The 27,180-nt window shown below is 35.6% G+C and overlaps 1 protein-coding gene across 1 annotated transcript; it reads right to left on the bottom strand.

Annotated features, from left to right (window-relative positions):
- Positions 1-754: 754 nt before the first annotated feature.
- Aasdhppt (aminoadipate-semialdehyde dehydrogenase-phosphopantetheinyl transferase) lies at positions 755-27,145 on the bottom strand. The gene is made up of 6 exons (XM_010642086.3): positions 26,878-27,145; positions 25,052-25,277; positions 9,544-9,665; positions 8,561-8,722; positions 5,768-5,839; positions 755-2,425 (listed from the first exon to the last, which is right to left on the bottom strand). The coding sequence occupies exons 1-6, from the start codon at positions 27,058-27,060 to the stop codon at positions 2,261-2,263; spliced, it is 930 nt and encodes a 309-aa protein (XP_010640388.1). The 5' UTR covers positions 27,061-27,145; the 3' UTR covers positions 755-2,260.
- Positions 27,146-27,180: the final 35 nt, after the last annotated feature.

The following is a 27,180-nucleotide window of genomic DNA, read 5'->3' as shown; positions in this document are numbered from 1 at the left end:
ACATTTGGTGGAGATCTACGCCAAGTCAACTAACTCAAGGAAATAAAAAATGTAAGATAAGGTAAAAATAACATCACTCAGTGATAATCAGTGTTCACATAACCTTAATAGTTCAACATACTCTTAATGTAACCATAATAAAAATGTAAAAACTGAATTACAATGTAATTATATTGAGAAGAAAAAGATAAGAGGAGAATGTATAAAGCTGAGAAAAGAAAAACTATACTAGGAACCAAGGAATTCCTAAAAGTCAACTAAAAGCAATATAAGCACGTTATCTGGAGACATAGTAATAAGTAAAAATTTTACCTAAGAGTTGAAAGTGCTTGTTCTGGAGATAGGAAAAGAGGATAACAAAGTCAATGTAACAGTATCCTTCTTTAGAAAAAAAAAAACCCACTGATTTGACTTTTTAAACAATATGCATGTATAAATCTAAAAATAGACAAAAAAATCTAAACACAAAATCTAGCAGTGTCAGGCTCATAAAAATCACGTAATTGTTAATCTTTTATTATTATAATGACAAGACAAATGACTCTTCATATCACCATTACATTCATGCTAGCGATAACAATACTTCCTCTATTATAAATGCTATTTAATCTTTTTAAGACACATTATTTACTATGCTTGGAATAACAGCATGCTTAATAAAAGAAATATAAAACATTCCATTTTTTTTTTTTACTGAGCAAAGTACCTACTTTTATATAATTTACACCCAATTTTTAGTGTTAGTAATAGAAACAATGAAATGTTTTACTTCTTGATATTGAACAGGAACAGGACTAACCCTGAAGACATGCACTACAACCATGTAATAGATTCTGTCATCAATATGATGGTCTTGGCATCTTAATATACTATGTTCACACTTTACGTGCTATTTTTAACAAAAACAGATGAAGATGAGCAAAAGTTTCATAAAAAAGAAATACAAATAGCTAATGACTATCTCACTTGTGATGAAATACAGATTTTAAAATGCCACATTTTTCAGTTATACTAGCAAAGATTAAATACACAGGAAAAAACATAATATTGACCAGGGACCGTACAGGTGGAAGTGGTCAAATATATATTACTAAATGAAAGTGTAAGATTTATTGTACAGCCTTTTGAAGAGCAATATGGTAATACTCACCAAAGCTTTAAAAATGAATGCTTAAGCCCTTTGAATCAGTTACTCTACTTCTAAAACTTTAAGAACATAATTATGTACCTTAAAAGGTACAAGGACATTCACTGTACTACCACTTAAGTAATAAAATGCAGACAACTAAAATGTCTACTACAGAGGAAAATAAGCATAATTACGACACACATTTCGTATGCCAGGAAGTGGGCTGCAGATTAATGCCATCCTCTCCTTAGCCTTTTCTTTTCCAAGACAATCTACTAACAGAGGCAAAAAATGCCAGACACTGGTTTTCTCTGTGACCATATGTGAGAAGGCAGAAACTGAGGCGACTGTTTAAGGGACAACTGGGAGAGGGCCTCCTTCTCAATAAAACAATTACAATAGGAAAAAGAGCCTTTCTCCTGTCCTGCCTTATGGATGCAATTTTATTAAGATGTAAAACTGGAAGTTACAGCAGTTGTTCTTGTAACTGGGAAGAGGAATGAACCTAAGGCAGAATAAATAAACTGAGGCTAACGCCAAACAAACAAAACCCCAAAAATAACCACCATGAATTATAAATGTTCACAGTTACTTAAGCCAAGGGTAATTGAACATTGTTACCTTGGATCAAATTGGTTATTAGTTATACAAGGAAGTACTCTAGAACCACTACAAGTTCATGTAATGGCGTTAAAGTTATCAACAGCAGATGCAGAATTTAAAAAATTACAAAATAGCATGTTCCCACTTTAAAAAAACAAGTTAATAGGGTTTCATCTGCCAAGACAAAGGTCTGGAAAGATACTCAAGGTTTTAAGAGCAGTGATTTCTGAGAGATAGGATTTAAACCTTTCCTTTCTACATTATTTGCCTCTTCTACTTTATCAGCTGAAGATTCTGCCACCCTTTCGATTTCTATTAATTAAACCTAAGTTTGGACAGAAAGAGGGAAACATATACTCTCATGGCCTATTTTGAAAGAGACGTCTGCTTTTTTAATAGTGAAAGTTTTTGGCTTCTTATAAAACTGCTTTTTAAAATAAAAATTGATACTATCAGGGATTTACTTTTTTTCAGTGAATATGGAAGATGACAAAGCTTTCACTTTCTTTTGTTACTCAGTGTATCATATCATGACTTTGTACCATTCCGTATTAGAATTTCTTCTGTAAAGTAAAAACAGTCCCAGAATGAAGGATCTTCAGGTGTCATTGGAACAGCAGATGATATTAAATCATTAAAGGTGAGAATAGTAAACTGCCTCTGGGATGGCTTAGATTCATCTTGAGAAGGAACCTAAAAGGGTTAAAAAATAAATTACATTATACAGCATAATCTTATAGTCAATTTTATGATCATGAAAACAATAAGACAAAACTACATTTCAGTAGTACTAAATAACAACACAGTAAAATTTCTAGAATATTTTTACTCTTTACATTGTATTACTAATACAAATGAAATAGTAGACATGGTTCTTGAACCTTTTATATTTGACAATAACCTCTGGTATATACTTAAAACTGCACAAACTGCAAAAGAGATATAACAATTTTTTTTAGTACGGTTGCAACACGTTTGCACTCATTGTTTGGTGTTGGTACAAGTGCACAACACTCTTTGTTCCTTTTTTCATCCCTCCCTTTCTTCCCCTCTCTTTTCATCTCTTGATCCCTCTCCCATTTGAGAAAGTATCTATCTCCCTACTTCCTATTATCTACCTTTTATTTTACTCTTTAGTCACAACTCAGAAATCTCATGTAAAAAAAAGATATTTAACTTTGTGTTTGATTTAACTTTAATCAGTATCCTGGTGCATCCATTTACCTACAAATGACAGTTTTAGCAGCAGAGTAATCCACTGTGTGTCAGTACCCCATTTTCTTTATCCATTCATCTGTTGCATGCATAAGCTGCTTCCAAGATTTAGTTAGTATGAAATGTGCTGCTATAGATATGGGTATGCATGTTTCACTGTAATATGATGTTTTTACTTCTTTCAGGAAGATACCTAAAAAGGGAATAATTAGGTCGAATGGAATTTTTGGTTTAAGTTCTTGAGGAGCCTCCACACTGATTTTCATAGTGACTGTACTATACTACATTCCTACCAACAATGTAGAAGAGTTGTTTTCCCCAAAAAACCTATGGAGCATTTGTTATTATTTGATTTCTTGATGATAGCCATTCTTTCTGGGGTAAGATGGAATCTCATGTGTTGTTTTAATTTGAATTTCTCTAATGGCCAGTGACATTAAACCTCTCTTCATGTATTTGTCATTTATGCATTGTCTGTGAAGTGTCTATTCATTTTACTGACCCAATTTTTGCTGTATCTTTTATTTTGGAGGGGTCCAATTTTTTAGTTCTTTATATATTCTCAGTATTTATATATTTATATATTCTAGGTTCTCCTGCATGAGGAACAGCTGGCAAACTTTTTCTCATTCTGTAGGTTGTATTTTTTCCTGTGCAGAAGCTTTTTAATTTGATACGATCCCATTTGTTGGGGACGACTTCCTGTGCAACCAGGCTTCTGTTCAAAAAGTCCATGCCTATGCCTCTGACTTCAGATTTTACCTATTTTGTCTTCCTACAGCTGTGTTTCTGTTTTAAATTTAGTTCTTTGATCCATTTTGATTTTTATTAGTATATTGATTATATATATTAATATATATTTATAACATATATAATATGTGAGAGATATGGGTCTAGATTGAATCTTCTGTATGTGGATAGCCAGTTTTCCCAGCACCATTTGTTAAATAGGCTATCTTTCCTCCAGGGGAAATAATTCAACATGAAATTAAAACTGTATCTTGATTCTGAAATACAGCTATTGTTCAAGAACTCAACCCAGTGTAGATCTCCCATAATCTTTACATTCTAGTATAAGTTGAGTATCTTTAACTTGAAAATCTAAAATCTGAAATGCTCCAAAATCTGAAACTTTCTGAACACCAACATGATGCCACAATTGACCTCAAGTGACAAGTCAGTCAAAACATAGTACACTAAAAATATTGTGTAAATTACCTTCTGGGTATATGTGTAAGAATGCTATGTATGTATATACATAGGAAACACTAATTAATTTACTGTTTAGATGGGGGTACTATCTCTAAGATGCTTCATTATGTACAGGTATTATATACAGATAAATACTCCAAAACACACAAAAAAATGCAAAATGCTCTGATCCCAAGCATTTCTGATAAGGACTACTCAATCTGCATAAATAGTACTCAGGTTTTATATAGTGTTCTAACGAAGTCCAACATGTATTTTACATGATGTATGTCTCACAGCTGCACTGTGACATAGCTATTATTTCAATTTTACAAATGGGGAAACTGAGGCTCAAGAAAAATCAAACAATTTGCCAAAGCTTAAACACAGGTTAAATGGATCTGGAACCTAGTATTCTATTCCTACTACACCATTGCTGCTGAAATAGGTTCTATACAGGGAAAGAAAAAGCAAAGGGAGTACTAAATATGCAAATGTCTCAAAAACTACAAAGTTGTAGAAAAGATATTTGCAGAGAGCATAAAGCTGACTTGAGAACATAAGGCCAAGTAATGTGGGTCAGAATGTCTTCCAATAATTGGTATCAATTTTAACACGATATCCCTTTTTAAGTAGATAATTTAAGAAGAATTTTAATTCTTTGATTAATTGATTAAAGGCCTGGTCTGTGGCTTGAGCTATTTTTCTAACATAATGATGTGCATACATTAACTACGCCACATTCCCTCCAAGTGGATTCCCTAAAACTCAAACAGAGTTTTGATTATAACATTACCAGTATTCCTTAAAGAAATTACGTCTGCAAAAACACAATGTGTAGGCTGTGAATCTCTGATCCTAAGTTTTTTCCTCCTTCACTTACTAGATAACAGCGTAAGACATATAAACAGATGTGAAAAAAAAAGTGCAACTGAGACTGGTGTTATGCCACAATGTACAATCTCTCTCATATATTTGATGTTATAATTTGGGGAATAATTTAGGGTATTACTTTTAAAAGGGGAAGAGGTTCAATATGTAATCCTACTCCCTAACATTCAACTTAAGTACCTTTCATATTCAACATAGTCCCAGTTTCCTAGGGAATATATTCCGGTTGAGATGATTAAGATAGCGATCACAGTGTTTTTTGAATTGAACCCGGTGCCTTCTCACTGGACTACATCCCCAGCTTCCTTTTTGAATTTAAATTTTGAGACATGATCTTCTAAGTCACCCAGGCTGTACTCCAACTTGTGACCCTCCTGCCTCAGGCTCCCAGAGTGCTGGGATTAGAGGAATACCTGGAACCACTACAAAGAATAACTAAAGGAAAAAATAATACTACAAGCAATTATAGTGAATTACTATTGGAACTATGAGAACTATGACAGTATTCCAACACTTTTACTTGTAACACTGAAGTGAATTTCAGTATCTACATAACATGTCTGTAAAAGGCTCGGTAAGCCTAGACAGTCTTAAAGATTTGCTAATGCAAAATACTTATAGATCTACAATCTTAAAATAAACACACCTTTAACCTGATATAAGGTGAGTATCTGTTTTTACCAATAAAGGATAAACTTAACACTGATTTATGCTTTTTAAAAAATACACAAATCTTACATCTGTATGTCTAGATCCATCAGGTTTCCTAAGAGCTACTGCAACAAAATGGTGCTCATCTATTTTGCTTTCCTGAAAAATAAAAAGGAAATAAATTAATAAATGCACAATTTTATTTATATTTTAAAATATTACTTTCTTTAGGCACACACAGACACACACATTCTCTTTTTCCTTCAGGCATCACGTAATAGGCAAACAAGATCAAGTACTGACTGCACTCAGCTGTTGTACCTGTCCTAAATTTTAAAATACAAAACCTGTGCATGCTTTTATTAATATAACATTGCTTATTTTCAGTTTGTTTTAATGTTTCTTAAAGAATACATATGGGCCATGCACTCTTAATAAGAATATTATACAGTTACACAGATTGCTATCTGCTCCTCACTGGTGATATTAATTTTTTACGTTAAATGTACATTAAAAAGAAATCGCAATTCTGAAGCCTATAGAAAAGTCATGGCAGAAATTTATAGGTAACACTTAACAAATATGCAGTTTTCTATTTTCCCCTACCATGACACAAAATGAAAAGGGCTGAAAATGTAATAGTGATTGAGGTAGACAACAAAACTATAAACTATTAAAAACTAAACAAAATTCTCACTTAAAAGCCACCTAACCAAGGCATTCTTCCATCAACCCATCAGTTGAATATAAAACTATACTCAGAAATAGTCATTAAGGGGCCGGGCATGGTGGCGCATGCCTATAATCCCAGCACTCGGGAGGCTGAGCCAGGAGGATCGCTGTGAGTTTGAGACCAGCCTGGGCTACATAGTGAGTTCCAGGTCAGTCTTAACTACACAGTGAGATCCTGTCTCAAAAAACAAAACAAAACAAAACAAAACGTCATTAAGGACCTTTTATCCTTCATCCTTCTTTTTATATTTTCAAACCTTAGGGTATCCAAATTACCAAAAAACAACATTCAAGAATAAAATGAGACAAGAATACTCAGCAAAAAAAGTAAGACTAAGAATCAAATTTTTAATAGGTTAAACGTCATCAAAAAATAAACTGGTCACAAAACCATCTTGGTTTTTTCTTAACTGGATAAACCACAAAGATCTAAAAATATCTAAAATAGTTTTTTTATAAATTTAGTATGTGACATGGTTTTTCTATGTATAGAATATCTTAATAAATAAAAATCATCCCTAACATGATATTGTACAATATATATAACCGTACACTAAGAATGTTGCTAATCAATGCACTGTTGAGTATTTCTAACAATATGAGAATGGAGACTGCCACTTCCCACCATGCCCCAAAGCAAGACAGTTATCTTCCCTTATAGTTAGGAAAAAAAAAAATCACAATAATTTATTACAATGTTATAAATAAAATTATCAGGCCGGGGATTTAGCTCAGTGGTGCTGCCACCTGTGTCGCAAGCACAAGGTCCTGAGTTCTATCCCTGGTACCAATAAATAAATATCTTTTGCTATAGGATCATCCTCACTATTTACACTGAATATACCAGTAAAGGAACATTATACAGAGATTTTTGGCCACAATTAATTTTGGGAAAACACATAGGTTAGCAATTTTGTAGTAGCCTTATGTACAGCAAGGATCAGAGACAACTGAGGGCAATAACCAGTTGTCAGATAACATGCCAAGAATCCCTCCTCAACTTATCTATTTACATTGTTACAAGCCAAGAGTGGGTATTTCAATGGCATCCCAAATTTAACATTCCATTTGTTTTCTAGCACTTTATATCTCAAAAGACAGGAGAATAAGCCAGAGTATTTTTCTTATCTGTGAAATCTAACTGCTTTAACTTCCACATACCATAACAAACAGGACCTGGTCTTCAAAAGACACAAATTTGATTTTATCACTCCCTACTTAATACCTGTTAGGAAAAAACAGGTGAGAAAATAAGTAAACACCTCCTATTTTACCATTCTCTGCTAACTCTGGGGAACTGACCTTCTTTGCACATCAATTCAGGTGTTGTAGGAGGAGCAATCACATCACAATATAGCCCATTACTATCCTGGGCTCTGCACTCTTAACATGAGCAGGAAGAATTACAGTAGACTACTTCCTTGGCTAGCGACCCACGTTAGGACAGGGAGTCCTTCTATAGGGATTTCAGGTTTGTAATGGAGGGTGAGTTCACCAGTCTCTCTTGAGTTTTTAAACTATAAAGTGGTGTAGGCAGCAAATTTCATGCAACACAGACCAGAGAAGCAGTGTAGAATGACAAACACAGATGAGAAAAAGATAAAGGCAAGACATAAAAAAAGACAAAAGATAAAGAGCTCTGAATTATTCATTCCTTAATTCTGAGGTCTAATTACTAAATCATTCTAGTGGCCTGTACCAAAATCTTCTTTGCTTACTGCATCTGTGTTGGGTTTTTTACCTGCAACAAAGAACTGCTAATGATAGAAACCAAATAAACAACAGAGGCCAAAACTCTAACATGAATAATAATGTCTCCTGTGATCTGCTAGCCTAGCTTAAGATCTCTCTCAAATCCCTTTATCGTGATCCACACAAAGTGACTATTGTTTGTGCTCACACACATGAATCTCTTTAAATTTCTGGCCCCGTTCTTGTTCCATTCTGCTTAACTCACAATGTCCCATCTTCCAACTATCAACTTGCATGTTACACACTCTCACAGTATCCCTGACTTCATCCTCAGAGCACAAAAACTGCTCTGACCATTTCTGTCTAATTTCAACAATTAGCCACCATAAATTAACATTAAACATAGGCACAAAATATGGAAATTCTTAATTATGACAGGTTTGATAAATTTCTTACCTCAAATACCCATTCCTTTTCTTCTTCCCCATCCAGGAACAAACGTGTTTCTTTATAAACCTGGCCTATTTCCAAGTTTAATGGAGAGATATCAAATTCAAGCCGTTGCAATTCAAATCCCAGTCCAACACCAATGGCTTTAATGAAGCTTTCTTTCAGTGCCTATGATACAGGTAGATATTTTTCTCTTAGACTGCTTAGCCAATAAAACTTTTCACAAAATCTACAGGACCACTACATCCAGATTTCTAACTTTATACTATGTTATAGCTATAAGCTTTTTTTTTTTTTTTTTAAATCCACCTACTATCACAAAAACAAACCACCCATGTGATCTTAAAGGAAATCATTTAAACTCTCTGTGCCTTCACTCCCTGATACATAAACTAGGCTAACTACATCATCATCCTCACTGGGGTGTTATGAGAATTAAATTAACTGCCTTATGAAAACTTGAAAGTGATATCCTGTGGTATATAGTAAATATTATATAAGGCTGTGTGCATGAACTTATGACAGAAAACATTATTATAACTGGTGATGAGTAAATGCCTTCTTTGTTTTTAATTGAGTTTATTGGTACATTTCAGGGATACTGTAGTTACATTCATTGTTGGGATCTTGTACCTCTACGTGACAGCTCTTGGATCTCATTTTTTCCCCTTGTCCCTGCCCTCCCTTCACCCCACTCCTCCCCTCTCCATTTACAAACACTTTATTTCCATCTTTTCATTATCTCACATTTTTTTCTTTTCCCTTATTACCCTTCCCCTACCCATCCCACCTTCCCTACACCTTTAATTGCCTTCTTTTTAATAGCATTAATTGAGCATTAAATGTAGATTTTCTCAAAATAAATGTAATTATACTATGGTACTACTAAGGAAGTACTTTTTTTAGTGCAAATATTATTTTACTTTTATCATTAGTAAAGATAATGGAATCATTATAGACTTACTTTCAAAATTAGAAATAAATCTTACCCAATTCCTATAAAACGTATCCAATTGAGTCCACTCATCCTTAAAGCTTCTGATTGTTTCCCATTCTTTGTTGGTAAACTTTCTTTTCATAATATGAAAAAATTCTGGAATTGAACCACGACCTGTCAAGTGAAAAAAGTTAAAAATAGCTCTATTAAAAAAAATAGCTGTTCTATTAACTGAAACTGGAAGAGGCAACACAAAGAAGAAATTAGGCCAACTCATATGATGATAATAATCCTAAACAAAATATGACCAAATCAAATGATATGGAAATCAAGAGAACATATCACAAGCATGGATTAGTCTAGAAATATGAGAAGAGTTTAACAGAAATCAGTGAAATGATGATTAAATAATTAAGCAGAAAGTAATATAGTTGTACAGAAAGATATTAAAAAAAATCTGTTAAAATTTTAGCCAAATCTGTTATAAATTCTAAATAACTAAAAAGAAATATCTTTTATAAGAAAAAATATGCCTCAGAAATCAATGACAAATATCCCTGAAATAGAGCTGTGCTATTCTAAGGTTTAATTTTTACTTTGCTATCCTACAGAGAGACTGCAAGTGTGGTAGTTGCTGTGACTATATCAGACTATGTGGGTCAGAAGCCTTAGGAACTGGTATGTGGGCTAAAGAACCTGTAGAATGTTTTAAGAGCCACAACAGTAGATGATTCTAGTTGAAACTCAGTACACCAGAATGCTGATGGGAATGCAGACAGGAAATAGGCCAGGCTCAGGAGTTTTCATCTAGGAATGAGAGCTCCATTGGCAATTGAACTAGATGACATATGTGGCAAAAAGTTAAATCTATATTTTGCTCATGTCCTAAGAGTTTGTGTGAGGATGAATTTAAAGACAGCGGGATTAATTAATCTAGCAAGAGAAATTTCAAGGCACACCAGTGTTCAGGCTGTGGTATGGGGTACTGCTATTTGCTTTTTGCCAAATCTATGACAAGAATCAAAAAGGCAGATGTAAAAAGTTTGTGGTATCACCAGAAAGGAAGTAACTGGAAAGTTGGAGAAAGGGAAGCATGGTTCCTGAAATGATGAAAAAGAACCCAAGTACTCTGTATCAGGACAAAGGAAAAGATGGCAAAAAAGTATCTCAGCAATTAGCCAGACTCTGAGCTTTGCAAGCTCAAGGGTATACAAGGTAAACTCCTTAAAAAGACTTCACTTTGAGAGTGTCACAGGGTGCCCTGCTTTCAGGGTCACCTAGGTGGAGATCAGCCATCCATGTAGTCAGAGGCCACCTTAGCCATAATCCACTGCTCAAATCAGTGGCAGACCAGGTGTCATATACATGATTTCTCAAGCATATTAAATGAAAGAGCTGTGGAACCAACAGTGGTTTCCCTCCAGATTTTAGAAGTAGGCCTGAGTGTACCCCATAGAGGGCAGTGTGTGAAACTATCCGAGTAAGGTCAAAAGTGAAGTAGAGATCCCAAAATTTGGAGATGCTAGGAACATGGATATCTGCTGGACAAAGAAACAAACAAAAAGTAGGCAGCAATCAGAATCAGCCCAAAGGAAACCATGTGGGCTACATCTGGCAATGCTGTAGGGACAAGCCCTTTGGAACACACAGCTCACTACCACCTACCCCAGGAGTTAAATGTCTCCCCTGCACGTTAGGTCTGATTCCTCTCTATCTTCCTGTTCCTCACTTTTGAAATGAAAATGTTTAGCTTGTACCACTGTATATTAGAGGTATTTAACTTTCTTTCTGATTTTTACAGGGCATGCTGATAAGAGTTTATCTTGAGTCTCAGAGGAAAGTTTGGACTTGGGTTTTTCAGCAATGTCATAGCTGTTAGGACTTTGATGACTCATAGAATAGACTAAATGCATTTTGCATAATGAAATGAACATGAGCCTCTTCAGGAATAGGGGTAAAATGTTATGGTTCAGATCTAAAATGTCCCCCCAAAATTCTCACGTTTTTGGAAGGTGATTGAATCAAGGTGCTATAGCTGATGTGCTGCTAGGAGGTTGGTCTGATTAGAGGTGGGAGAGAGGGCAGCCTAGAAAGGTGTATTCTTTTCCTCTGGGCTCCTCTTTCTGGCTGTCATGGATCAAACAGCTTTCTTCCATCTTGCCCTTTCTGTCTTGGAGCCAGGTGACTGCAGACCCATGGTGGCCAATCCATGGCATGTGCGCCACAGAAGGCACACAGAACCCTTTCCATCAGCATGTAAGACTATCAGCATGCAAGCCAAGTCACCCAGCAGATGAGCATCGAATAACTGTTTTTATTTAAACTAAAGCCTCAGTATTCTGGTTTAATTCCAGCGTTTACATTTTGAGATAAATATGTGGGCCCTGGGTTGCAGTTTGGACACTGGGTCTCTAAAGGTTCACCATCACTGCTGTAGCTTAAACCATGAATCAGTTAAACCTCTCCTCCTTTGAGGTGTGGGTATCAGGTATTTTTTTCCAGCAATAAGAAAGCTAACTAATCCAGCAGTTTAATGGAAATCAGTTAAATGATTAATTATTAAATAACTAAGCAGAAAGACAATATGGTTGTATCAAAAGATGTTGAAATGTAACAGCCGAATCTGTCATAAATTCTAAATAACGAAAAGAAAATGCCTCATACAAGAGTATTTCTCAGAAATCTGCAACAAACACTCCTAAAATGGATCTATATTATTCAAAGGTTTAAATTTTTACTTTGCTATATATCAGAGGGTAAAAGAGAATGTTGTTGGTAACTAGAAGAAAGATGAACATTATTCTTTTATTCTCAGTTATCACTGGGACTGGAAATTAATTCATAATTATTTTCTTCAAAATATCAGGTTTTCAAAATGTTTCCTAATGATTTCTTCAAATAAAAACAGATTTTAATATCTTTTCTTTTACAGTTGTCACCAGGAAATAAGCTCATTTTCACATCTGAAATATATCTTTTGCTTCAGTCTTCCAAAGACAATATATTACCTAGCATTCTAAAGCTAAATAACAAATAAAAGATTTAATTTTAAAGGATTTGATTTCTAGAACTAAAGGTTGAGATACAAATTAAAATACATGTTAGGGCTCCTGTGTTTTAAAATATAACAATTAAGTGCTTGTCTAGTTTTTTCACTAAACAGGAACTTTCTATCATCACTCATGTATTCTACAAATGTACAGAATATAAACATAATTATGTATTGAACTAAGAGTTAAAATCAAATAGGTCACAGTTCTTGACCTCACATAGTTACAATCTATAAGCCTATCAAGAAAGCCTGGCCCAAACAAGATGAAATACAAACATTTACTGGAAGAATATATGAATGTTAATTATCATTTGGTAAGTTTCTTCATAAGTGTTCTACTGTCCTATCCTTAATTCATGTCCACATTATTTTCCAGGAAGTTTTTAAAAGTTGTCCCTCTGTTCAGTTAAAACATTCATCTACTCCAACTTTCATTTCTAAATTATTTAACTCAAAAATCTGACATTCCCAGTCAGCTGACTTGACAGCCACTATGGTACTGTCAATGGACATTTCTTAAGGGGAGAAATCTGTCTGGAAAAAATATCTAGACCCCCTGTATTAATGCATTACTGGAATCTAATCATAAATTGATCCCATGAGAATTAAACAATAAGAATTCTATTATGATCATTCACTAAAAATACCAGTGCTAGATGCTAAAACTATCATGATAGGCAAAACAGACATGGTCCTTACAGTCACGGAGTAGATACAATTTCTCCTATAGTAAACACTTTTTTCCCATACTTACCTCTAGTATAGAAAATAGTAAAATTGTTTGATTCTCCCTTGCCCCGGCCCCTACTTCAAAAGACTCAAAACAGTTTTCAAGAAAGCCTATTAGAGAAGGAGAGGGGAATCAGGGTAAGGGGGAGGAGGGTAAGGGAGCGTAATGGGTTGGATATGATCAAAGTAGGTTGTGTACATGTTATGAAAATGCCACAATAAAGCCTTTTACTCTGTGTAACTAATATGCACTAACTTAAAAAAAAAGGTTTCAAAATAGTTTTGTTTAGCCAGGACATATTTTTGATGATCCTAAAATGATACTAGTATTGTTGTTTTCATCCAAGAGCCTGCGTATGGAACAAGGTTCAGGGATCCAGACTGGGAGGGCAGAGCGCGGAATCACCCTGCAGACTCCCGGAAGGTTTCTGGAACACTTCCATTTTACTGAGGAAATGTACAGACTTGTATAGGGTAAGGCAGGGGTGGAGCCAGGGTGGAGTCGGCTTGTTTGGCACATCGTTATCGGCCACGTGTTAATTTATGGATTGTTATGTTTTAGGGGCTGAGGCGAATGGAGTCAGGACTTTAGAAGTTTTTGAGAGGAACGGTTTATCGGTCTAAGGTCAGATCTCTACACACCTGAGGGGTGGATTATTCCAGCCCTAATAGGCCTCAGAGTTTTCTCATGAGAGATGGGTGTGGTGCTCCTGACTCAGCCAGACATAAACCTGATCCTCATAGTATGTGATATTTTAGATCAAGACAAAGGTTCTCATTCATTTTCAAGCACTGAAATGTTAAACTGTGCCCTTAAGAGTCTCATCACATAGTATACTCTTTTTGGATCATGGATCCTTTCATGCTCTGATGCTCTTCCAAGAATAACTAGAAGCCACTGAATAAAAACTCTTTTGTTCAGTGTACCAATAGTATTAGTACATCCTGGTTTAGTAAATAACATCCTAAAAATGCACCCTGAAGAAAATAAAAAAGTAAACCCTTCCAAAACAGATTAATATAAGGCTGATTTTAAAAATATGAATGATAAACTGTTTTCCTCTTGCATGGATTCTGGCATAAATAATATTAAGTAGTAACAATAGGAGGAAATACCTTAAGTTGGATTTGGAAATAACATCATATATTCTGAGATAATAGCATGTATAATTTTAATGGAATAATATCCAAAATGATTAACCTTACGAAGATGTGATATTGTCATTTACAGTGTCATTTAGTTTGCTGGTTTCTTAAAAAGTTTTCATTTTATAACTTTTAAGAGGCCCTCTGATTTTTTTCTACTAAATATGATAAAACAATCAAGGAAAAAATTAAGTCTGTATGCTTTAAAAAACCTGATTAAAATAAAAAAGCAATCTAACACAATCACTAGAAAGCAATCAAACAACTTATTACTTATGGCTAAAAAGTACCCAATTTGAGTGCATTTTCACATACTTTTGAGCGTATCTTATCTATTCTACAAAATAAGAATTCGACAACAAGAGGAAAAGGTAATTTTGTAAATATTCAGTGAAAGTACAACAGCACCACATTGTGGCATTATGAGAGAAATGTTCACACAGGAAATAAGAATAAAACAAAACAAAACATTAAAACACCAGTAGAAAACTAAATGTGTCTTGCCAACTATGAGCATTGCTGGACATATAAGTTGGCAAAGCCTTCTAATACTGTAAGATATTCATGTCTATCGTAGTACAATCTAATTATGCTACTGAATATTTAAGAGCTTGATGGGCTTATACATAAATAAGGTAAGTGACTGAAGACACATAGGACCACTAAGCCAGTTTAGAAAAACTTTATCCTCTGGCTTATAGCTTAATCTCTATAACATGTTAGATACTAATGAAATGTTCTGCAACAATCAATAATCAAGACCTCACAGTAACTAAAAAGCGTATTTTAAACACAGTAATAATGTGTGATAACAAAATGACACACAGCCAATATTCTTAGGTACACAAAAAAAAAAAACCCTAAAAGTACCAGAATTTCAAAGCCCATGTACATTCACCTCTAAACAAGGTCACCAATATGTATATACAACAGCATCTCACTTAAAGTTTGCTATTCTTCTTAAAGAAAATGGACTAATTATATTTTATGGAGAAGTGAGAGGGAGTTGAACATTATACATATCTATAAAATCACATAATTTATTTCTATGGGAGGTGACAGTATGTATACTTTTAATATGTACACTTATTAGCTCATTTGTACAGTAATTTACTGAGACACAAACTCAAAATAAGACCCAAAAAAAGTGTGAGTTGCCAATATTGTTTCATGAACTGCATGTAAAAGCCTCTTGACTGTCAAAGAATCTTTAAGCTCTCAAAAGGTGGGAGTATAGCAAAAAAAATAAAAAAAAAAATAAAAAAAGCAGACTGACGTAGGATGTAGGCTTGAGACTCACACTTAAGGCAGTCATGAACCTCAGTTTTGTTTAAATATACATATTATCAACACACAGAGGTGTTAACACACAGCAAAGGCATAAGCAAACAGAGCTAAACTACTGGATTGGGAATGCTATCCTTCAACAAAGAACTCCCAAGAGTACGGAAGAGACTGAGGGTAACCAGGACAGGACCATCACGAAAGGGGCTGGATGAAAGAGTATGCAGCCATTATTTTCAGGCCTTGAAACCTAATGAAATTTTCCCTGCTAGGTTTCAAACGTGCTTGAGAACCATGATCCCTTTGTTTCCTTCCAACTTCTCCTTGAAATGAGAATGTACCTTTTGTCTCTCCTGTTATTGTACATTAGAAGATGACTTGTTCCTATTTTTACAGATCTGCATAAATAGAGAGTTTTGTCCTGACATAGATTATACCCAATTTAAATGATACAGATGATGAGAGATTTTGGATCTGAAGTAAATGTGTGTCAGGAGCATTTCTACAGAAAATGTGGGGAAAATCATTTCATAATTAAAATACAACTATAGCTGCCTAAGGCTCAATGTCACCTTGACCCTGAACCGGCTATGGCATGTGGAAACAACTCCGTTTGCCTCTGGTCACAGCTGAGGCCTCAGGGGTCCCATGATGCTGTGGTGCTCAGCTCAACCACAAGACTGCATCAGCTGAAGACATTCCAGTTCTTTGAGAACCCAGTGGTAAAACAAAGCTAACGGTTTCACCTGGGGAGGAACTAATTCCTTATCAAACTTAACTCATTCCTCCCAGCATTGTAAGAACGCTCTTTGTACAGTCCTTCTCAACAGAAGAACGTGACTTAAGATCTGCATCAGCTCATTGTCCTAAGATTACTGCCATCCCCTTAGTCACCCAATACTCCCTCCAATTATAGTGTGAACCCAATAAATGACAGCTAGCTCAGAGTCTTAGTCCTTGCTCACTCTGAGGCATTGACCCCCCATGTACTTCACAATTATACAAGTCTCTATTGTCTTTTTTCTCTTCAGCCTTTGCCCCCGCTTTCTAGGTAGTGGGAGGATTGATCACCCTCTGATAAATGTGGATGTGGGTTAAGATCTGGGGATCACAGGATCAGGTGTATGACAGTTAATTTTGATTGTCACCTTGACTGGATTAAAAGATACTTTGCAATTATTAAAGCACACTGTTGAGTGTGTCTGGATTGGTCATGGAGGCATGGCCTTGAGTACTGTATCTGGTCCTGGCCTATTTCTCTCTAATAATCTTCACTTGTGCTATATTTCTTGGTCAATGAATAAGGAGCTCTCCTCCACCATGCCCTTCTGCTGTGATCTTTCTGCCTTATAGCCAGATGACCATGGACTACAACTCTGAAACCATGAACCAAATTAAACCTACTCTCCTGCAAGTTAAGGATGTCCAATTTGTGTCCCAACAACAAGAGAACTGGTAATAAAGTGAATTTATTTGGTAGGTGGGATAGATGTAAATTAGGGGAGGCACGGAGGTTGGCCTATACTGAGTGAAGAATGTCTCCTAAAATTCATGTCCACCCAGAACCACAGAATATAATACTTACTTACAGTCTTCACAGATGGAATCAAGGTAAAATGACGACGGACACATTAGGGTGAGCCCTGAATCCAAGAACTGGAATGACCTCCCAAGGAGAGAAACTGACACACTGAGAGGAGAGAAGAAGGCCACATGAAGGAGGAAGCAGAAATTGGAGGGAAGAGGCTACAAACCAAGAATTCCTTGGAAGCACCAAGCATAGGAAGAGGTAAGGATTTTTTTCCCAGAACCTTTACAGGAATCAAGGCTCTGCTGCCTTTTAGCCTTCCAAAACTGTCAAAGAATAAATTTATGTTATTTTGAGATAAGTTTGTGGTAGGTTATTAAGCATCCCTAATGCCTGGAACTATCAAGTACTCAATAAATATTAGCTTTAAGATTACTGTTGGTAGTTGCTTTTAAACGTATATCCTTATTTGTCCTTATTTATCCTAAATGTTTTATCAAGTCCTTTGTGCATTCAGCATATAAGATTTAAGTGGTTTTTTTAGTGAATTCTTAAAAGCATTTTAAATATTAACTGTACCAACCTTTGTCTTATTTGCCACAAATACATCTCTTGGTTTGTGGAAGTGATTTAACATGAAATCACATCTGCTGATCTTGTGGTTTCTTCCTCATCCCTCTTTCATAAATTTGACCAAAGATGTAATTTTTGTAACTGTCACTAAAACTGAACTTTAACTGGGCATGAGGTAAGGATCTAAAGATTTTTCTCACTGTTTTACTCATTAAAAAAATATGGATTAGGTTGTAATTTTTCTCTTTGTTAACTTTGAAAATGACACCCAATACAATGTTTCTCAGACATTAATATGCCTATCAGCTGGGAAAATGATTTGAATAAAGAATCCTTGCTGGTACTCTGAAATTCTGGTGTAGTAGATCTGGGCCAGTTTCAAGGAATCTGCATTTCTACAAACATTATGGCTAACTCTGGTCCCCGTACCCATATACATATGCACACTTTGGATGCCAGCAGGACTATTCCAACCTCCCACAAAACTTAACTCTCTGATTCTATTCTATGTTATTCTTTTTCACAACTGTAGAATACACACATTTCTGTGCATTTTAAATTGTATATTCAGCGATATTAAATTATATTCACAATGTTGAACAATAATCATCACTATCCATCTCTAGAACTTTTTCTTTAAACTTGAACTCAATTTGCCTAGTCCCAAATCTCATGTTTTCATTGAAATTATTTCATTTTGTTTCTTATCCATCTAATCTGTTATCTTGCTCAACAAGTAGTTTCAAGACTGTAATTTCACAATCTCTATGGCCAGCTTCTTTATATCCTTATTCATTCCTTTTCTTTTGGAAATGTTTCTCAGGTCTGTCCTATGTGACACTGACTCAATTTCCCATAGAAGCTAGTCTGTTTATAGCTTCATAAACAGTTTCTACTCTCACTAACGACTTTTCAAGGGAAGATGGATTAAGAATTTTGGAGAGGAAAAGTTACATTTATAACAATTTGAGGTGCTGCAATTACCTCATAATTTTGTTAATTTAGTAATGAAAGACAACTTTGTTCCAAACTTTGTTCACAAAGAACTTTTTTTCAGAAAGACATTTCTTTTTATGACCTAGCTACATATTTTTTCTGTGCTGATTTTCTTAATTAACAATACATATTCTTAGTCACTTTTTAATATCGACCTCATTTTTTCATTCACAATACCTGATAATTTGTGGATGTACCATCATTTATTTAGCCAATTCCTATGAAAACCATTCAGACTGGTTCTCATACATAACCATCAATATATATATATATATATATATCCACCCACATTTTTCTTTTGGAGTGCTAGAAACAACTGCTAAGTCAGGGGGTATAGACATTTTCACTTTTAGGGTTAACTTTCAAAAACTGCAGCAATTTCTATTTCTTTCATGTATGCATGACTGCTCTTCACCAACATCCTCCCCTTTTCCAGGTGTTTTTTTTTCAACGGTTTGCAAATTCAATGAGCACCTCAGCGTCTCCTGTTTATTCTAAGATTATAATTTTTTTACATTTAAATCTTTTATTCTTTCAGAATTTGACTGTTAACCAATGCCACTGGCTCATAAATTACTAATAAACCAATCATTTACCCACTGAATTGAAATATTATGTACATATAACAGGCTCCACCTTTTAACTCTCCTAGTTAACCATTCTTTTACTAATAGCATACTGGCTTACATGACCTAAAACTAGTATTTAAAAAATGGAGTTATGGCTTATGTTTAGGTATCTGCCCCAAAGCCTCATGCAAATGAGGTGGGACTATTCTGAAGGTGGGTGAATCTACAGTGCATGATTTATGGGTGCAATGCTAGGCCTGAAAGCACTAGGATTAAGGGTGTGGTTCTCACCCACCCTAAATAGTTTTGGTGAGATAAAAGGGGCAGGGAGATGCTGTTAAGGTTCCTTGTTCCTCTGCTGTGTTCTACCATCAGGAACTGGTGCTCCTTTGCCATGTGCTAACCTGCCTTTCAGCAAACCATTATGGACTGAAACCTCTATATACTATGAGCTAAATAAACCTTCTCCCTTTTAACTTTGGTCATCAGGTACTTTATCTCAGCAATGAGAGAAAAGTAACACAAATGGTAGTAAGTAAGGCAAGACGCTATCACTGTATTTTTCATATTCTTAGACATTCTCACTTATTTGTTCAATAAATACTAATTCCATAATCAGACCCTTCAGACAGCAGAAGAAAAGAACTACTTGTAAGCAAGAAGGGACAAAACCTGCAAGTATAGACTTTGTTTTCTATTAAGAAATTCAGAGTACAAAGGTAATACAACTTTGTAAAGCTACTTACAAACTCTAAATCCAACCTTAAAGAAAAAAAAACTGCCTTAATTAAACATATTCTGAAAACAGCAGGTCTAGAATGTAAACTGTCCAAGAGAGACTTATCAAAGATGGTCTCTGAGGGGCATGGAAATTCAGAAGAGAAAAAACTAAGGCAATAAATGGGGAGGTGTCCTAAGTTACTTTTCTTATTGCTGAGACAAAAATACCAGACACTCAAGTTAAATAAAGGAGGAAAGGTTTACTTCAACTTAGTTTGTAGAGGTTTCAGTCCACAGTTGATTGGTTCCAAGGTAAAGTAGCACAGCACAAGGGCATCAGTGAGGACAAAGTCTATGGCACGGCAGACGAGAGGAACAGCGGTGGCAGCAGCAGCAAGCAGTAAGCAGTGAGCCTGCTTTTCCCTTTTATCCCACCCAGGCTACCAGCCTTTTGGATGGTACCAGGAAGAACTACGCTAATTCTGATTAGTGGACTAACTTAGTCCCACACACTCTTATTCCCAGTATCACATGCTCTAGATCTAGCCAGCTCCAAAAAGCCCCACCTATGAGTGCATGAGGGTTAGGGAGGATATCCAGATACAAGCCATATAATAGCAGGTAAAAAGAAGAGTGAAATACACAACTATTTGCTGTCATAATTCACTGAATAGTTTGTATGCCAAGTAGAAACCAATATGACCAGTGATTGTGAATCTTTTTTTCACGTTTCAACTAACTTTTGAGTATTTCAAGAAGAATTATGGAGAAAGCTCCCCTGAGCTTTTCCCAATCTTTGTACATTTAATAAACATTTGTCAAATATATGCTATGTTCTAGACACTCTACAAGGTACTTGGTATACCGTGGCAAAGATCACCACATATGGGCCAGGAATGTAGCTCAGCAGCACAGCGCCTGCCTAGCAAGCACAAGGTCCAGCACAAAATAAATAAATAAATTAAATTAAATTTAAAAACCCACAACAAAAAAATCACCACAAAAGTGTGGTCCCTGGGGCCGGGGATTTAGCTCAGTGGTTCGGTGGCCTGCCTTGCAAGCGCAAGGACCCGAGTTCAATCCCTGGTACCAAAAAAAAAAAAAGTGTGGTTCCTGAACACTTCTAATGATGGAGATAATAAATCAAATAATTTAAATTGTGATTACAAATAAGAAGGGCCATGAAGGAAAGATCAAGTGTCATGAAGTCCTTTCTGAAGAGATAATGGCGATTTTTTCTCATCCTTCATTTCACAGGCAGTCAAGAATGGAAAGAACAGGCAAAGGAATTAGCTTTATTGTAATGATTGATCCTAGCCTAAACAAGAGGAAGCTGTGACTTGTAAGGTAAAACAAGACTGGCGCAGACAGAAAACAGTAATCAAAGAGAGCAGAAAATATGAGAAGTGGTGGTCTGAAAATTGAGAGATAGATAAGAATAAAATTGGGCCAAGGGGCCCACAATTTATTCTAGTGCACTAAGAACCAACTTAAGAGTTTTAAGAAAACTTCCACAGATATTTCAAAAGGTCACTGTATGGAGGCTGTATTGACTGGGGTAAGGACAAAAGTGAAAAGCAGAAACCAATTAGAAAACTAAAAACAGCTGGATAAATGGTATGGTGGAAGAAAATAAAAGGCTCTATGGCCTTTCTAGCTATCATATAACATCTGCACCTAAATTTTAGCTGTTGCATTTAATTTATACTTACTATATAAAGCTATTTTATAAAGCCATTCCACAATAATCATTTCAAATTTCTGAAATTAAAATTAGTGCTGTATGCCAAAATATGTCTATACATTCTTTTGTCCTGTCAACTAATATCTTGCAATATTTATAATAGAAACAAAACATGAAAATGTAAAACCATGTGGGAAAAAAATTCTGCTTTCTCAAAATTTATATATTAATTTTTATATTGACCTCGCTGTCTTATCTTACCTCATTTTGTAAATATGGTAACAAAACTAAATAAATCACAAATCTATTACTTTTTTATACTTAAACTGCAAATATCTTTAATAGCAAATAAAAATTAGAAAACAGAGGAAAAACCTCACTAGGAAAATACCATTCTTTCCAAGGTGAGAAAAATCCAACTATACACTGGGCTACTCAATAAATTATAAACCATCTCCTGTTGATATTCACAGAACAAATATTTATTGAGTTTTTAGTGTGTACCAGTTACTTTTCTATAAAGGTCCCTTGTTAACAGAGAAAAAAGGTGTCGGCTGCAATAACCTCCTTCATTGTGGCCTTGCTAGAAGGAAGAAATAGTTTTCTAGATCCATCATCTTATTCTCTCCTGCTCTGTCGCAGCAATGGTAGAATTGGGGGAAGGAGGAATTGAGCTACGTTTAGTAAAAATGGCTAATGCAACAAGAAGTCAGATTCCTCAAGTTACTTTATATGCGTATTTGCAGATACAAAATGAGTATAATGGAATTGGCTCCTTCTGTACACTAATAACCCCCCAAAAGCTGACTCTGACACAAGAGCCGATTCACAAGACTCTCAGGAATATCCCTCGATTAATTTCATCACTTATTCTGATAGAGCAATTCAAGTGAATCCTCAAGGAAGCAAAGCAGTGTCTACCTCCCACCCTCACAAAGAGATCATGCTGCATCCACTCATACTTCAGCAATCAGTGACACTAGTGATAATTGAAAAAATGTCCATTCCTCTGGTGGTCACTGAATGTAGCAATGAATTTTTGGTAATGAAAAATGAAGAAACGGAAAGGGCCTACATACTGTGATTAGTCAAAAATCATTGGTCAAAAAAGCTGGGGGGAAAATGTTGAATGAATCATTAACAGAAAACCAAATCTTCAATGTGTGCTCATGTACCTTCCCGTCATGTACTTTAAAAAGCTTCAATTAGTAATTTTTTATTAACTAGTACACTGCATCTCAAACCAATCAATAATAAATACCTGTTTCTCACAGCACCTTTTCCAGGCAGATATCAACCTTCTGGGTCAATCATTACTGTGTACTCGTGCCTGCTGCACTCTAAAGGATTAATGACCTCTCCACAATTTCTGATTTTATGGAAAGCTCTTGACTATGAAAACATATGAGCTCATACCGTGTTCCTTCTGAATTCTCTATAGCAGTGGTCCTTTTGGAATAAACACTCTAAAACTCTGACGAATTACCATATCCTTTCTTTGGAGATATGGTTTGCATACGGTATCACTTCCAAAACTCATACTGACACTGAATTGCCAATGTAAATATACTAAGAAGTGGTGGAACATTCAAGAGCTGACAAGACCATGGGGGCCTTGCCCTTGTCAATGCCTTGATTCATTTAGCAAGTCTTACACAGTAAAGTGGGTTCATCTCTTGTGGGACTGGATTAGTTACCTCAAGTGCGCAAAGCTATGAAGTATTTTGTCCTTTTCATATATGCCAGTTTGCCCTTTCACTTTGTGCCATGAGTTGAAGCTGCACTAGCACAAGGCCTTCTATTGTTCATGTAGTTCCCAGGCTGGAGAGCAATGAACCAAGATAAAGCTCTTTATAAATAACCCATCTTATTCTGTGACAGCAAAAGACACAGAAAAAAATGCATGTGGAAACATTTGTACAGAAAGCAACAACACTTTGAGAGGGTTAAAAACATGCCTTGTGTTTATCCAGAGTGTAGGTTAAGAACTTGCTAAAAAATCACTAGTAAAGCCTTCTGTTGAGCAAACTAGAAAATAGAATTCTAAGAGTTGTTATGAAAAGGACAAAAAAAACATAGCCAGTCAAATGCAAGATAATGACAAAGCAAAGGTGAGAAGTCCATATCATAATACAGTGTTTATTCATTCACTTGACAAATATTTATCGAGTAAAACTATATAGTAGGCAAGGTTAAGAGATATGATAGTCATCAAACTCTGATATTGCTAACATGGGTCTTGCTCTCATGCAGCTAATAAGCACAAATGGAAAAGAAAAGCAATTATGCTAAAGAATAATTTAAACACAGATATTATACTAGAATAAAGAAAATATACATGAGCACTTACAGTAAGAGAACCAAGTTGTAACTGAACTTAACAAAAAGGCTTCCCTAAAAAGTAAAGCTGTGATGAAATCTACCCAGTAGATAAGGAATCTATGCAGAAATGGGGGTGGAGGACAAAGTCAATATAAACTTTGCAGACTGAAAGAACCACATAAGCAAAGTGAAATGAAGCCCGTGTGAAACTAGGCTATATGTACTACTATATTAGGAAGACGCTGGTTCTCGTATTAGTAGCTTTCTTCTTAGCCCATCACTTATCATCTCATAAAAATAATAGGAGCACTCATAGAGTGGTTGAGAGAATTTGGAGAACATACGTAAAGCACTAAGTAAAATGCTGTGGCCCAAATATCAGTGATGACAACTACAGAGCAGTTAGAGAACGTGTATGTTATGCAGAAGTATTTTAAGTTCTGAGTTAATTCGGCTCCGAAGACAACCAATAACAAACCTGCAGTAATATACATACAACTTATTTTAATGACACCGGCTCTTCATATTTACATATATAAATGTGATAAAGAGCTACATTTAGATTTTGCACAAAAGTGTCATCTCTACCTAAGAACTAAAACATACTTTATCATTAAGATTTTTCTTTTAAACAAATTACTAACTTACTGATGAACTGTGGGGAATGCTTAAGTAAAACAAACTGAGGTTTAAGTCAAAAGGAAAATAATTTCAGTTTGCTTCTAGGCAAAATATTTCGTGGATTACCACAAATTTAGAATCTTTTTGTAGAAATCTGTTACTATTACAGGGAATATATTTTGCTTGATACACGCTTTCTCAGATACTCTTGAGTATTGAGTATTTTTTTTCCCAAATTTAAAAATCTGTACTATAGCTCCTAGTTTTGATTAACCAATAGTTGAGAACTGAAACATTAAGACACTTAATTTTTATACCACAAAAATGTGACATTACCTGGAAAACTAGTCTTCATTACATCAATTCCAACTTGTAACTCAGGTTCAGCAGCAAGGACTGCATAGTCCCCTTGATGAGAGATGTTAAAGTTGAAATTGGGGTAAGGGTTCAAAGAGTCCTTTGCAAGAACTGGTTTTCCTTTCGCAGTTCTTTGCAAACGAATATTATTCCAAGGGATATTCAATTTCTCTGCAACTAATTTCCTTATCATCAGACGACCAGCCTGTTAAGTATATAAAGCATTTGATATACGTTGATGTCTGCTAAATATGTACATAGTTTATAATATATAAAGTACATTTTTGTATTTTCTAAAATTTTAATTGCTTTGAAAGTACGTAAGTATTAAATACAATGCATCAAGATTAAGCAATTTATTTTTTTCTGGTTTTTCTGAGACAGGGTCTCCCTATGTAGTTTGTGTTCATCTTGAATTCACTATGTAGCCCAGGCTAGCCTTGAATTCCAGGCAATTTTCCTGTCTCAGCCTGCCAAGAGCTAGGATTTTAAGCATGCACTACCATGTGAGCTAAGATAAAGCAATTCTTAACAATAAACAACGTTAATAGTAGGCCTCCTTCCAGTCTTAAAGTATTTAAACATACACGCTTCTGCATATTTTTGTTAACTCTCTTTATAGAAACTGCTATGAGGTCATAGTATATGTGGTATTGTATAATCTATTAAGCTTTATAATTTGTAACTATTAGGAATTATTTTTTATCTGTATCAGTCTGGTCTGTGTACTTTTAACTGTAGCATACTATTTCACAGTACTGAGGTACAATAAAGCTCAATTTAAATTAGTTCTAGGTTTGCAGTTATAAAAAGTTCCACAAAGAGCATCGCTACTGTACCTCCATCTGTACATATATGCACATATTACGATACTATATATAGATTGCTTGCCTTCAAAAATTAGCAGCATAAGTTGTCTTGTTCCTTTCTTGCACCTCCATTAGTTATTAATTATTAAAAACGGAAAAAACTTCAAGGGTTGAATGAGTAGGCACACTTTAAAAAGAAATCCTTCAGGGTTTTCTCTCCATCAATTATAATACTGACTTAAAAAATACAGGACTTTCTATTTCACTCATTTCCCAATTTCATATAATTATAAGTGGAAAAACATATTCACTAGTAGGCCTTCAAAAATGCATCAACAGCCCACCTTTCAAACAGAAAAGAGGTATTTTCAAGAAACGACTTTAAAGTGATAGTGGAGGCTGTTTCAAATTGTACTACATAGTAAAACCGTTTATTTTTACATATAATTTGCCATTGGTTTTTAGAAAAGACATAACCAAACCACAGGAATATATCAAAAACAGTTTCCCAAGCTATCCAGTCAGGAAGCTAGGCCCAGGACTATCTCCTTCCTGAGTTTTAGTTTCTTTGATAATAGGTGACGGGCCTAGGCCTCTCCCAATCCCTCGATACACAGGGATACCAGCTAAGTCATAGTGTCATTATTTTCTGGGGTCTACCACGTGCACGGTGCCCCCTGGTCAGTAGTGGGATATGTAAACGACAGATTTAGCATGGGCCATACACCAGAATAATAGATAATGCAATCTGATAACATTTAAATGAAAAAACATAAATAACCATTTTTTACGGGTAGAAAAACCTAAAACTTCGTAGGCCTTCTGTACACTTTTTTGATTCAGTAGGGTCTCTATTTTCAATTGCATGGAGGAGGAGCTAGTTTTTACAGCGATCAAGGCCTCCGAGATGATACAAAGACAGTGGAGGCCCAGAAGCCTGGCCCACCTCCCCCAGCATCGGCTTCCTGGGCTCCGAACACCAAAGACCTGTAGTACCATGGCTGCCTTAGCGTCCCGGGCAAAGACGAACTGGCCAATGCGCTCCTTCTCTTCTGGTTGGATCGATCGCACCGCCAGCAGCCATTCGGCTCGGCTCGGCAGCCAAGTGCCACAGGAAAAGGCCCAGCGCACGCCCTCCATGGATGGCACCGAGCAGAACCGTTTAGCTGGGAAAACCATACACACTGCTAGCAAGACTCCAGACCGATGGCGCGGATGAGAACGTGGCCCCACCCCCTTCTTCTCGGCGTCCTCACGTAGGAGGCGGGGCATCACGCTAAAACCCCAGGCACGTTGCCC

The sequence above is a fragment of the Fukomys damarensis genome, unplaced genomic scaffold (assembly GCF_012274545.1).
Source record: "Fukomys damarensis isolate Sample0158 unplaced genomic scaffold, DMR_v1.0_HiC HiC_scaffold_16, whole genome shotgun sequence".
Taxonomy (NCBI): Eukaryota; Metazoa; Chordata; class Mammalia; order Rodentia; family Bathyergidae; genus Fukomys; species Fukomys damarensis.
Note: the sequence above shows the minus strand (reverse complement) of the source record. Positions and strands in the feature narration are given on the sequence as shown.